The following is a 15,166-nucleotide window of genomic DNA, read 5'->3' as shown; positions in this document are numbered from 1 at the left end:
ACAAGTTTGAGTCCAAGCACCATTCCTGAGACTGGAACAGCTAATAAAGGCGTTTTTAAAGAAAAATGCCTTGAGCAACAGTAAGTCGAAAAGTAAAGTATATGAAAGGCACTCAGATAACCTCTTCACAATGGTAAACCACATTTCATGACAGCATAATTCTCAGTAACTTCAAGAAATGGTAACTGAAGAGGCATAGCTTTCCATTGCTGCAGTGCCAATAAATCCCCATGAGTTCACTGTTCATCGCAAAGCTAAAGTGCTGTAACTTTCCTTTGAACTCCCCAAAAACAGATATAGAAAGTGCAAATTACGGCATGTGAGACAAAGGTTTTCACAGATCCACACTCCCACTGTCTTTTGAAGCCGTGGCAGTTGACAAGTATAAGGCCTCAGTTTGAGAGTCAAAGTGATCTCCTAAAAGAAAGAAAACAGAATAGTATTATTTTAAAAATCTGCAATAATTTAAGCAAATAAAGAGCCTGATTTTAACAACTGAGTGGTAACAAGTGAAAGCTCTATCTTCATTGTATGCAAGCTTTTCTGGGCTGTGCTGAAGTAACAACGGCTCCTTAAAGCTGCCATTAATTACAAAGACATCCTGTTGCAATCTTTCAGAAGGAAGAATTCTTTTTCTCTCTCTTACCTTTCTCTCTCTTACCCAAATTCTGAATTTTCTATTGCATCAAAGCTATCACTGACTATCAGCCATATAAATGAAATAACAAAACTGAAGTCTGGTTAGATAGCATCTGTGGGAAGGCTTGTCAGTAAAATCTGTGTATCTAAATAAAAGTTTGCAGAACTGGGACTTCAGTGATGAGGTCAAATGTCCTACATATTCAGTGCTGATACAGCTTGAGCTGTAAGTTAAAATGATAACATGAATAATCCTTGTTCCTATAACCAGGGCCATGTGGGTCATTTCCAAGGCTCTCTGGTAAGGTATCTGTGGTTTTTATGCTTCAACTACCTACTCATCATGGAAAAAAGGTTCTTTCCAGTGTTTCTTAAAAATATATGATGCTGAGAAGTATAAAAATTTGTCATATGACTTACTGCATGTTGCACAAAGATTTTCGGTCAGTAAAATGAAGAAGTAAAACAAAACCACAAAAAGCCGCTACCTCTCCTTTAATTTCTTCATTTCAGTAAGTGCAGAGAGGAGGTTAGGGCCTACAAAGTGAAAAAAATTTTACAACAGTAATACAAAAAGCCACAGGCAGCCACGCCATGCTCAGACGACGTGCACTGGAATTATGTCCGGACATGCACCAACGCTGTCCTCCAGATTGCTGCTTGCCTTGAGCTTTTTCTTCATTTGCATATGGCATAGTTCCACTGTAGTTTCACACCGTCACATGAAAAATAAGAAAGGGCCTTTGACTACAGCAAGTGCTGATTTCTGAAAGGTGAAAGTGTTTTTCTGAAAGTGTCATTTTGACTGTAGTATCTACCAGACCATTAAATCTACTATTTAATGGTAGATATCAAATAGTATTTACCATTTGATATCTAATCCACCTCTATCAAATCCAGGCGGTGGATTGGACTGCTACAGGTAAGATGCAAGCGCTGCAGTCTGAGGTGGTATGGGAATCAGTGAATTCCTGCCCTCTCCACCCAGTCCCTAGTTCTCATTTCCCCTGTGGAAGTTATTTTTCAAGCGTGTGACTTCTTGATGTATTTTTTTTAGCAGTGAAAAACAGGCGGCTTCTCAAGTCCATCCTGTCCTTGGAAGAGCCCAAAGCTGTCTGTGTGTCCAGAAGCTGCAATGTGTTGTTTCCCCAGGCCGCTCCGCCAGCCACATCACAGTTTTCCTCCAGTTTTGCTCCTTGCGGGACAGTCACTCGTATTCCTGGAGCACATCAGGCAGCCTCGGGGCTGGTCTCAATGGGCTGTGTTAGGGTCTGCTTGGACACCGAGGAATTGCCACCACACCTAACACTGGCCGCAGCCTCTCTCCTGACAATACATTAACCTATCAGACTTTTATTTATAGGTAACATAACTGATTTATATAAGTAGGTGCCTTAAGAACTTTCTTATCATATTGCTTTATAGTTTTCTACGGTGCTTTCTTTTTTTCAGTTCCATTTTTGTCCAGGACGGTTATAGCCATCCTGATGCTTTTTAGGCATTACCTTCCCTCTGCAATGTATAAACTCCTGGATGTCTAGGAAAGTCACATACTCATAACATGAGAAGTGTCTCAGTGGATAATCTAATATTCTAGGTAAATGAGGTATCATTTTTTTTGTTGTTAAAATCTGTGGCCTGAGCCAGAAGTATAAGAGACTATTACCACAAAAATCTTGATGCCTTCCAAAACAACCAGCTTTCTGTGTGCACCCTACTCAGCTGAGGCTACTAGAACTGCAGTTTGTACACAGAGGTGTATACTGAGCTACGTATGCAACCTATCTGTACCTCATTGAAAGGGAACAAACATTTATAAATTTTTACATCACCCGTGAGAAAGTCATAACGTTACATACTGCAGTTTTAGAAAACTGAAGAAAAATTTAATTTAAATTCAAAACTAGCCTCTACTTTGATGTAACATTATTTAAGTTGCCATCTACAGATTTGTAAAGATTTTAGCTGGAGGAAAGAAAAAACTGTAAGCATAAATATAGAAAACCCTATGACTTACTGTTTTCATCTTTCAGGTTAGGGTTCGGTTTTCTTTTCCTGTCTGTTAAAGTAAATACATACAAATTTAGCTTAAACATTTCTAGATTTGAAAGAAACAATACATTTCAACAAACTTTTACATTAAACTGACCTTTAAGCACATTTAAGTTTATTATTAACTCATACCAAACACATAAACTTCTCTACACTTCTTTTCTTTTAGAAATTTTGAATGAAATTCTGAACAACATTCTGAAGTCCTTCATAGCAAGACTTTCACTGAATGACAATGACTTTACTGGAGTCTATTCATAAGCAAGAAAAGACTGGAATAATAGCCTGTTTGCGTTATTACTTTTCCACTATTGCACTTGCAAACAAGGAAAGAAACCTTATTTGTAATAGTCCAGTACAGCATACCATTTTAATTGTACAGCCTTAATGGAGATCAAAAATGAAAGTTCTGTGTCATGTACTGTAACTACAATGTCTTTGTAGCCATGAAGAAAAATACCATTCGAACTATGTTTTTACAGCCCTCCTTAACCAAGCCAAAGCTTGTTTGGTGCTTTACAGAATAGTAGCCGGTCAGATTAAAAAATGTATCTTCCCATATACCTTCTCACATGTAAATCACAAGGCGAGGGAAATAAAACCCGAGTCAAATGATCGAAGATGTCATTTTAGAATAGAATGTATCTAGAAATAAAATGTGACCAAAGTCACACAAGCATGCCTAGAGTTACTAAAATTTCCAAAAGGTCGTTCATAGGGAAAATAAAAAAATAAGTTAAATGATCCACTATCTGAAGTAAAATGTACCTTTGTTGGGTTGCCCATTCTTGAATGATTTTCTCTTTTGAAAGATTATTAGCACAGAGGGAAGGACAGCTACCATCACACACGTGGGGATGATAAATAAGATCAAGGATTTTTGTCCACGATACTGTGTACTCATTAAAGCTGCCAAAAACATGAAAAGAAAGTAAATTTATAATTTACAAAACAGGCATAATTTTTGAAGTTATCAGTTCTGATTCTCCAAAGTCTTGCTCTGACTGAACAAAAAGATTCTTAAAATCTATCAACATAGATCTTTACACTCATTTTATGAATACTTTAATCTGCAATATTACTATAAGAAGCTTTACAAAAAATGATTCAAATCTCTCATTTGTATGGAATTTGAGTGAGCACTATGGCAATTTATCTGTATCCCATTTGAAGAACAAATAATTAGGAGTCTAGATCAGAGAAGACACCCATGCAGATTAAAGAATTTCCTCTGTACTGGCAGCCAAATAATGGGAGCTACCCTAAAATTAACATATACAGAAAAATGACAGACTGCCTGGCTGGAGTGTGAGCCAGCTGAGGCTTCAAATGCATTAAGTAGTACAGACTTGTTTCTTTTCCAGAGAATCAGTATTACACTGTTTCCTAGAACCAAATTCCCGTGATGGATCATAGGACACGCTGCGTGTAGACACGCTCTCTGTCTTGTACAAGTTCATGGTGATACAAACCTAAAGCAGAAATGTGAGCTGAAGTTTCTCCCTTCAGTTCTTTATTCCAGAACACACAGCTGTAGTTCTCACTCACATTTGGTTTGAACGTCAGGATGCTGGTGACATTGTAGAGGCCGTCTGCGGTCAGCGTATAGGTGGTATTTGCAGATCCACTGAGAGTGAGGTTCTTCTCGTTTTGCCAGGCCACCTCTGCCAGAGGAAAGCCTTCTGACTGGCACATAAAAACAAACTTGTCTTCACCTGGTTTTCTCATTACTTGAGTGTTTATTCGCTTGTAGGATGCTGCATAAGAAGTTGAGTGAAATTATTTTATGCAACAATAGTAAGTTTCCCATTTCACTTTCCCTCCTTCCCTTTAACGTCGTATTTTGTCTATGGCTATATCTGAGGTACACTTACTTGAAACGATGAAGGATGTTTTGTAGAACAATTCAATATTTGTTATTCCATTCTTCTTGTGCCTACACTGACATAACTTACTCCATTACTTTACACAAGGCAGCAGTTGACACTGAATTTGTAATTTATCAATAGGGAGGAAACAAGTGAAGTCTCATGGGATTCTATTTTCACTTTCTGAATACACCACTTCAAGGAAAAGGCTGTTTTTAATGTTTGTGTTACCACAGCTTATAAGCAAGCATGATATTTTCATCATATTAGAACAAAATGAACTTAGATGAGGACAGTTCAGAGGAACCAGTGTGGGTCTTAAATGGCTCTACCCATTTTTGTGTTTGACAAAGCTCGTTATTTAAATGCCTGTGTGGAAAATGAACGCTGCCTTGTATCACACGGACATACTGCAGTTAGTGGGAAACACCAGAGACCTTTCAAAGGAGTGTTCTATAATGCTATCCAGCCACGTATGCCTGTATTACTTAATGTCCATTTGGCTTTGATGAACACAGAAAATCACACGTCCTTGCTCTGGGAGCTGCAGTCACTTGGGGAATTCCCTGCCACTTGGGTAATTGCAGCACGGCTCATAAGTGCATTGAAACACCTCTGAGAAACTTCTGGGAATGGCCAGAGGTGGCCCAACAGGGCAGAGGGTCAAATGAGAGGCAAGGCGTGGGGTCACTGGAGAAGAGGGTGTGGGAAGAAGGAGGAGGGGTGAGGGATGGAGAGGGAGCCATCGCTCTCCCTCTCTGGCACAGCCTGCTCCTAGAGAAGCTCAGCTGGCCGCTGAACCAAAGACTAGCCGGCACTAAGACAATTGCTTTGGTTCATCTGGGGCCTGGGCACAGAGCCTTGCTGAGAGAATTAGCAACAAATTCCTCCAAATGAATCAATATCTACAAGCTAGGAATTTTGTAGAGACACTCTCAATGAATATATACTTACATTCAATTCAGTCACTAACCTTTTACTTCCAAAGTAATGTACTTGTAGTCCACACCCTGGTAGTCAATGAGGCAAAGGTATGACCCCGCATCTGTGATCTTCACGCTGGTGATCTGAAGGATAGCTCGTCCCAGTTTCAGTTCACTGTGCAGAAGTGTTGCTCTGCCTACGTAATCGTGATGTTGTGATGGAGGCAATGCCTTCCCATTGCGGAGTATGTACACCTCTTTTGATTTCGACTGGCCCTGCCGTTTTTGCTCCCAAACAACAGTCAGGAGTCCTAAGTTTAATGAGCCATTCACAGGGAATCTGCATTCCATGGTCACATTGCTCCCATACTCCACAATATACAGCTGTTGAGGAACTTCAAGTGTAAATAAAGCTACAGCAGGAGAAGAAAACAGTTTCATTTGTGGTATTAAGATATGTTCTGATTTTCCTTAAACTTGGGTGAAAACGTACTGGTTTGATTAAAAGTTTTAAGCATTTGTTGTCCCTATTCACACTAACATTTTTACCATGTCAGTAGTATTTATAGCAAGTCATCTATATTCTTTATTGATTACAGAGTCTGAAAGACAAGCAGAAAATGTGCAAGGGCTTTTTTCAGATTTTAGAAATAAAGCTGAGTCAGTGATTAAACAGGCAGCACTTCTGTGAAACTGTGATTGTATCTTGTACACCCTAGGATTCTATAAAAGCAACAGTTAATTATGGAAATAGTACATCTAATTTCATTATCCTTTACACAGAGAAAATACCGTGTTACCCCTGTGAAACATACAGAGTTGCACTGGATAAGCAGGTGTAACTTGGAAGAATTGCTACGTAGCAATTACAGTCTTCCACAAGCCTGGGACCACATACCATTTGATCCCATGCACCTTCTCAGATATATGCAACAGTATTACAGAAAGTTTATAAAAATAATTTTCTTAGCCATCTGACATTCATATTGTTACTAATATTTTACCATTTTAAAGTATCTTGGTAAAGGAGAGTATCACTGGAGGTGCTGAAGCCCTGGTACTGAGGGCATAGTGGTATTTGCTGCATTGGTCCTGCTGGTGGAATTGAAAGGCAGTTTCTCTCTCACCTGAAACCACGTAGAGCTGCGTTTCCAGCGACAGCACTGTGAGGATCTGGAACATTTTCTCAGGTGGATCTGAAACAAAAGTATGATTGCATCGGAACTTGCAACAACTGCCTTCTCCTGTTGAGATGGATTCGAGCCATGCTAGCCTTCAAAGCCCATCGCAGCTAAAAATTGCCAAAAATAAAAACAAACACTAGACTATCACTAGAAACAAGGAGAATCCCGATTAAAACAACCCATGCACACACATGGAACATGAACCACTGACCTGTACCAATGAAGGGAAAGAAAACATTTCCACAACTTCACCTGTGAGGCTTTCAGGATCTGTAGCTTGCCGATGGTCTTAAATAGTCTGACAGGGCAGTGCTTTTACAACCTCCCATTGAAACTCTACCCGTGAATAATAAAAATCAACTGCAGTTGGCTTCTCACATGTGGGAGAGCTTCACAAACATGCACAAACAGACTTTTTTACCTGCCTGCACTAAAACCTATCTAGTTTACAAGATCGCTAACCCTGATTTTGTTTCAGCTCTGCTTTGTGTACTTTTTTGAGGATACTTATTGTCCGAGTTCTTTAACCTCAAGACCAGCAGATACCTGGAACTCAGTGTGAGGTACTGGAAATCTTGGGGGGGTAAATTAAAGTTTGCTTCAGAATGGACTAGAATTTAAGACTAGCGCTGCTAATTCTTTCACTTTGCATCTTGCAATGCCTGAAATGTACAAAGTACCTTGTATTACTGACAGTAAACCAATAGCCCTGAAATAATGCAAAAGGAGAAACTCCAGTTTTATAGTATCTTCCTGTTCCAGTAACAAGCAAACTATTTTTCTTACTGTTGTATACAGATAAACATAACTAAAAAATAAAAAAAAATCAAGAACAAGGGACAACACATAACAAAACTAATGAGATAAGAAGGAATATTGACTTTGAATAAAACATGCGAACATACAGTATAATCTTAAAAATTGGTGAAGAGCCAGATATAAGCACAGGGAAGTAAAGAAGAGAAGGAGCAATTTTAGACTTCCCCAGAGCTAGACTTACAGGAGAAGATTTTTAATTTTACTTCCCCATTCATTTATGGCTCAGCTTGAAACATTCTGACTCTGACATTCTTCGGTGCTGCATTTTTCTGACTGCTTACACCTTTGAACCCTCAGTACCTCAGAAAGTCAGGCTCAAGCTTTATCAAAGTTAGCAGCCAAAATTAGAGGACTTCTGGAAATTTAGACCATAATCTTTTGATGTCACAGCTAAAGGTGACCTTTACATTACCAAAAAAGGTGGATATGCACACTACAGTAAGCAGACTTATTACATGTAAATGAAAACTAATTACCGTTATCAGAGGACTGACTGAGATGCCACTACTTAATGTGTGACAAATCTTAATTATTTCATTAATTATGAGAAAGGAGCTAATAAATAGTATCAGCATAAGTATCTCCACTTGGATGCAGAAAAAAAGATCCTGTAGTGCCCTGACAGGTAGGTTAAATTTCACTCATGCAGTCACCACAGTTAATACTATAAGGACATTTACTGTCCTCAGTCTCCTGCTATGTTCACTTCTGCACACAGCCTACCTAGAAGCAGGTGGACATAGAGGGAAGAACTGAACGAAGAGCGGAACAGTATTTCACATCAATGTTTAGATCTCTGGATGAGCCTCATGTTGGACTTTTGAGGTTATCTGCTCTCTTTTTATAGCTTGGGGCACATTGAGAATGCAGAGCATGTATCTTGGATAATGTAGGGGACAGGACTTTTTAAAATATACATATTACTGAGAGTAAAAGGACAGAACAAAAAATAAGGGGATACATAATCAAAGCCCCAGCAGATAGCAATCATCATTATTAAATATCGCGTAAGAGTAAATCTTGCCTGACCAGATGGATTAGGGCGAGGAAAACATGGCACATACCATAAATAAGTAGAAAACATTTTTGCTTGTGAACTGAAAGCAGAGTCATGGAATGCTTGTGGGGTTCAGCAAGGATCTGTATTAGGAGAATCACAGAACTATCAGCAAAGAACTGTATTAGAAGCCATCCTTCTGTATTTCCATGATCTTACTAGTGGACATCAACCTGTCATGCAACCTCAGTGCAATCTACCCATGCAAGTTGATCATGTGGGCTCTGCCAGGCATCCTGATGCGTTTCCATAAAGAAGGTCTGCACCAGCATCTGGAACTTGCAACATCTGGAAGGCCATTTCTTCTGAGCTTGCAGCACCAGCCGTTCATGCTGTTACAGAATAGCCCTCATTTTCTCCCTATCTTTTGTAAAACATATGCTGTGCCCTGCTATGCAGTAGTCTGTGTACACAACAACCCTAACAAGTTTGGGCACAGCACCGTGTTATTTTTCCTTTAAGCAAAAGGCCATTTCTAAAGCGTAGTCATCATCTGTCTGTTACAGCTTTATAGGGATATAACAAAGCAACACTACACCACAAAAATCAGCACTTAGTAGTTCTGGCAGGAAGGTCAGGAATTGAAATCCACATCTAAGAACATGGGGAAGTTGCATGACATTTCAACAGCAGTTCAGATCCTGTCAGTATATGAATTTCCCAGACCAACATGCAGAAGAAAAGCTAGTTTTCATACAGTGCTGGGTGATTATGAAAATGAAGCTGAATAAACCTTTGAGGATTGAGCTGATGAAAACCATAGCATCAGACGTCTAAAAATCATGATGGCTTTTTATGAGTTGTAATACTCCCATGTAGGTCCCCAGACTAAAATCTGAAGGGAAAAAATGAAAGCAAAGGCATGACAATATGAATGGAAAAAGGGAGGAATACAAGCTTCTCTTTTTGTACAGCTTTCTTATTTTCCTGTAAGTGCTAAGTTGAAACCCGTCCTTGACTCTCTTTGGCCCAAAAAGAACATATTCTGATAAGTTTTCTTAGTGAATGCTGAGTGAAATCTAGAGGGCAATGATTATAAATTACTAAAATTCCACCAAAGGTCAAAATTACTCTGTGTATAGTTTTCCTCCTTTTGATTCAGTTGATCATGTCTATGACTTTAGTCCTGGCCGCAGCTCACATACCCACAGGGATTATAACACTCATCTCAAAAAAAAAAAAAAAAAAAGGTAATTTTTGGCCAATGGAATGCACCAGTTCACGCAAAATCTCAAGGGGTTGCACAAAATTCTCCTGGTCAGGAGTCAAAAAGATGTTTCTTGTTCCTTCAGAAAATTTAGACTTGGCATTCCCATTCCAAACTGCACGAGCTGTATGCTCTAGGCCACAGTATTGTTTTCAACATATTATTCAATTTTCAACATGAATTATAGACTTCATTCAGTTCTACAGACATAAGTGGAGAGGTGCTTGTCCAGACAGAGCTGTATGTTGTAAGGATGCTCTCAGGTGGCAAAAGGGGAAAATCAAACTCTGCTATATGCTTCAACCATGGACTTCTTGAGCAAAAGCTGGGATACTTCTTTTAAGTAGCTGTGCTTTGTATAGATCTCTTTGGCATGTGTTTATTATTATGCCTACTGGATCTTATTTTCAGGGAACACACAGGTTGTGAACCACCGTGAGTTGACAAAGGAGTTTGGCACCAGTCTGGTCAGAAATGTTAGGACCAATTTGACCCCAGTTAGTGACAAGTCCCGCGATGTTGACAATGTTGAATAGTTTGCAAGAAGCAAAGGAACATGGAAATAACAGAGTATTTTGGAATCTACTCCTTAGTAATAAAGATTGAAAAACATCTGAATAATGTGAACTGTGAATTCAATTCTATTCCTTTCATCCGTGTATCTGAAAGATCATAGTGCTTTTCTTAGATAAAAGGAGCATCATAGTGTAAGACCTTAGTACAAAGACCCTCTGGCACCATCTTTGGTTTGTCACCTTGCTATGATTGTCCCTGCTCATTGCACGGGGCTTGGACTAGATGACCTTTAACGGTCCCTTCCAACCCAAACCATTCTGTGATTCTATGGTTGCTGCCAACACAAGAGTAACAAAGGACTCCGTGCAGGATGAAACTTCTTTATACTGTCCACTAGACGAACACGATCAGCGGCACAGTCACAGATTCAGGGACCTTATGGTCTAACAAATTGTGCATAACCCTTTCCTGGTAACATAATTGCAGCTACTAAAATATTTGTGAATGGACGATTAAGAAGAGTAAACACGTTTAGCATTTACATAATGACACTTAGCAGCAGTAAGCAAGGAGAATTTTGTAGACCAAAAGCAGACCTTCCACTAGAATAATCAGAGCTGTTAGAAAATCTATACAAGCTTCCAAGCACACTGGCTCTTCTCCAGGTTTAAAGCAGAAGTCAAACATACACAGAAGTTCACAATAATCAGTCAGACTTCAGTCTGAAAGATTAAAGGACTAAGGAAAGGGTACTTGGTCCTTTTAAAGTTAAATAGGTACTGTAGATAGACCCTTGTTTGTATTGTACTTCCCTGCAGACCAAGTTAGCACACTGTCAGCACTTACGATGTGATGATGCTCAGTTTTAGCAGGTATAACACAGGTGTTCTTAAAAAGTTTCTGGAAGACAGCGGGGACATTGCACTCCACAGCTGGGAGCTGGGAGGGGACGGTAACATCACCAGGCTGGCCAGTGATGTTACATCACCGGTGGCCTGTGTCCACTTCCACACGAACTGCCAACTGCACGTTGGCAAACGAGGTACTGCAGGTGGTCTGAGAGATTGGTGAGGAGCCCTGAGCTGATGGACTTTGTTACAGATTTGAAACAGTGATCTTGCCGTTGATCTGTTCATTCCTAAATTCAACGTTTTTGCTCTGCTGCTTGACAGGCTCCGTAACATTACAGAGATCAGCTCAGATCCCTCTTCCCCTATTCCCTCTCCTGCAGCCTTTGTGTTTTTGTACTGCAAAGTAGTAGTGCCTGCACAAAGAACAACGTGCTGCCCAGAAAGATAAACTCATCTGAATACGCGAAGCAAGCTGTGCTGATATGGCATCGGCTTGGCTCCTGTTGGACGAAGGAAAGGATCAGAGCAATAGCAGGCTAATGTGACTCATGCCTAAGTTAGTTTGTCTTTATGTAATTCAGATCTTCCTGCATGAAACTGAACTTTGTGCTCATTTTGTTGGAAAACAGATCATCTTCTCATCCATATATGTACACTGCAAGAGACTGAGGGGTCCCAGTCACCATTTGCTTCCTTTGTCTTTCTGTTACCGAAACTCCTTTGTCTTCTGTGCATCTCATGGTTTCAAAAGCTTCCTTCCAACACTCTCACGTGTGCAAAAAGACGCAACTTTTTCAGCCTCCTCATGAAATGACTAAACTGATTTTCCTTTCAGTGAAGGAGACAGGTTAAAAAAAAAAAAAAAGGCTAAAAAAAGTTTAAAGATCCTAGGTCAGAAAATAAAAAAAAAAGCAGTTTAAAGATCCTAGGTCAGAAAATAATAAAAAAAAAAGCAACAGTAGATCCTTGTACAAACTACACCTGGTCTATACCTCACCATCAGAAAGAAGATACATTGTTTCCATTTCAGGAATTTCATAAAAAAACCAGCAATGCATATTAACATTTGCTAAAAGTCCATTTCTCAGGCCTGCCTCAGTAAGCCTTGTGGACATAGTCTTCTGCCCTTGTTCTTTCCAACCCCCTTCACCCACACACCCTCTCACCTGCTGTTCCTTCTCTGCTGTTGCACCCTTATTGCAGTCCCTTGCTGTCCATCTCACTGTGCGGTCAAGCTACTGTTGGGTCCGTTCCTTCATATCCGATGTTCACATCGCCTGTGGCAGCCTGTTTGCCTCGTTTCAGTCTGCTCGCCATCTCACTTCGGCTTTCTGGTGAAGAGGTATCACTTCTCACTTCCTTCTTTGCTCACCTTTGCTGTGAATTTTCACTTTCCCTTCATTGACTAACTGTCACCTGTTGGATCTTTTTCACTGTCACTGTCAAATACAATAATTCTAACACAACCTCAAAGTATTTTTTTTTTTTTTACATACATGTTAGGATAAGATGGGGTTGAAATTTTGTTACAGAACATGCCATTAACTGCAGTAAAAATGCAGCTGTGTATGCCTTTCAGCTCTTAGCAGCACTGAACAATACAGGCTAATGCTTTGGTCTGATATACTGCAAATTTTCTTTCATATCTTCACCTTCTACAGAAAGAAAGACTTTCCAGAGAAGCACAAGAAATCCTCCTCTTCCTAGCCTGTGTCCCTCCTGGAAATGCAGAAAGTGAAAGTCCTCAGACTCGCTGTACAATCAAAACAACCTCCCATCTGCAGGTAAGGGTTTAATAACACGCAGAAGAAAGCAGGAAACATACAGATACGAATATATATAGATTTTTTTTTTCCCCTTAAAACTCTTACCTGAAATTCACAACAGCAACAGCCCAATGCATAAGCAGAAGGCGCTCGCTAGCACCACTCTTCTGCCTTTGCCTATGACAGACAGAAGGTTTTGAGTTGCAAGACAGGTTTGGCTTCTAAAACTCTTTATTCCCCAAGGTTTGAAGTAATATGGACCTGTGTTTTAGGATCTCTCACTTATCTGATCTCTGGTTCAGAATCAGAGTCCACTCCCTACAAATAATTCGAATTTAAAGAAGTCTTAAGAATATAGGAAAAAATCTGCAATCTATCAGTCAGAAGTACAGTAAATATAGATTTGCATTTTAGCAGTGTTATACTCACATCAGATCTTTATGCAGTCATTGGAAGAACCAGGTTCATGTAACAGCTACGATTTTCAAAGTTTTCCAAAGTAGCTCTATCCTATTCTGCCTGTTAGCAGAAACTATCCAGCTCCCATCATCAGTTTAAAACATGCACTGATAGCACAGCTTGTAGGCTGATCTTACTCAGGCTTTATGTTACAAAACAACTGACGGTGTTAAAAGGAAACCACCAAGATTCTTAGGAATTTGTGAGCAGTTCCAGTTTCATTTTGATGTTTCATGCTGAACATACTTAGAGTTCAGTGCTCTGCATTGCTGAGAACGTGCACCCAAACAAGTTTATTCAAAGTGTTCTGTAAAATTTATATGTTCAAATTCTGCTTTTAATTACACCAGTAATTTTTTGCTGGATTTATACCCATTTAGAGTGGCATACATATGAACTTGCATTTACCAAGACTGTTCTGCATTCATGGAACTATTGGGTTGCTTTTCTTCACTTCCATCAGGTTAATTTTAAAAGAATTCCTCGAGAAGTTACCTAACATTTGCAGAACACATTTCCTGTTCATTTTCATCTATATCCATATTATTACCAAAAAAAAAAACCCAAACCCCAAAACAAAACAAACCATAATGAGAGTAGTCAAACACTGTTGCCCAGCAAGGCTGTGAATCTCCATCCTTTGCAAATATATCAAAGTTGACAGGACAAAGCCTGGGCAGTTGGATTTAAGTTGGCTCTGCCTTGAGTGGAAGGTTGGACTAGGCGACTGCCAGAGCTCCTTTCCAACATAATAGTATTCTGTTCTGTTAAACAGCCTTATCAGTGGATGTCTCTGTGCATTTTACTGTTACTGGGTGCTATTCACTTCCATACTGCAGTTCATCACTCTGTCTTTTAATTTATGACCACATCATAAGTGGGAGACATAAAAGAGGATACAGTGGTCTCTTCCCAGGTTTCTTGGATGCACTAGTGCTACAGCTGGGGCACACACACTCTTTTGTCTCCAGTTAGTTCCTCATCACTTGGGAAAGCTGTGCTCTAGCTCTACACAAATAATGGTTGTAGCTTTAGTCCTGTGAATCCTGGCTGGTTTGGAACGATGTATGATGATTGCCAGCCTCACAGTTCCAGGCTGGCTCAGACCATGAAATAATGACTCCTGCTGCCTGGTGCAGAGCAAGCCATCTCGAAGAAATCACTATTTTTTCCTCAGCAAACTAATTCCTGGGTAGCCTGACCTCTTTCCAGAAGAACTCCAGTGACCTTTTTGGCAGCTGTCAGAAGTCAATGGTTTGGATGACTGGACACTTGAAGGACAGAGAAAAGTCCATAGGGTCAGAGTTGAGCTTGATCTATGATTTACAATTAAAACCAAGTTTGCCTGTTGTCCTAACACTTTCAGTAAAAGCAAAGGGGAAAAGATGGCAGCAAACTGACATCTCTGCTCTTTTTATAAGTGTGGGAAAGTGGGGGAATTGACTCTTCCTAAGGCACTTCTTCCTGACTGATGCTTATGCCTACTGTTTCTCCTAACTCCATCTTTGCCCTCCACCTGCCACCAACACTCAGAGGCCTTGCTTGCTTTATGGCCTTCCACATGAAGACAGGCAGCCTATTTAGGGAGAAGTATTTATGTGAACACACCTTGCAATTAATAAATTTTTTAAAGGATTTATTAATAGTAAAATAAAGGCAGAAAAATATGAATGATATGCAAGTCGTACAGAGCCCATAGGCACTCTGAGGTGGGAAAGGCAGGAGATAACCCTCTGCCAGAGACATTATGAAAGATGGATGTCCCAGCTGGAGTCATGGTGATTCCCAGCAAATGCCTTTGCAGAATACCAGTGTCCTACCAAGG

General features: G+C 39.9%; 1 protein-coding gene across 1 annotated transcript; it reads right to left on the bottom strand.

The window, feature by feature from the left end:
- Positions 1-334: 334 nt before the first annotated feature.
- LOC309415687 (programmed cell death 1 ligand 2-like) lies at positions 335-6,664 on the bottom strand (the record flags this gene model as incomplete). The annotated part of the gene is made up of 6 exons (XM_082013290.1): positions 335-417; positions 2,657-2,698; positions 3,460-3,600; positions 4,164-4,448; positions 5,533-5,895; positions 6,610-6,664. The coding sequence occupies 6 exons, from the start codon at positions 6,662-6,664 to the stop codon at positions 335-337; spliced, it is 969 nt and encodes a 322-aa protein (XP_081869416.1).
- Positions 6,665-15,166: the final 8,502 nt, after the last annotated feature.

This window comes from Phaethon aethereus (assembly GCF_964289735.1).
Source record: "Phaethon aethereus genome assembly, chromosome: Z".
In the NCBI taxonomy this organism is placed as follows: Eukaryota; Metazoa; Chordata; class Aves; order Phaethontiformes; family Phaethontidae; genus Phaethon; species Phaethon aethereus.
This window is presented reverse-complemented; position numbering and strand designations above follow the sequence as displayed.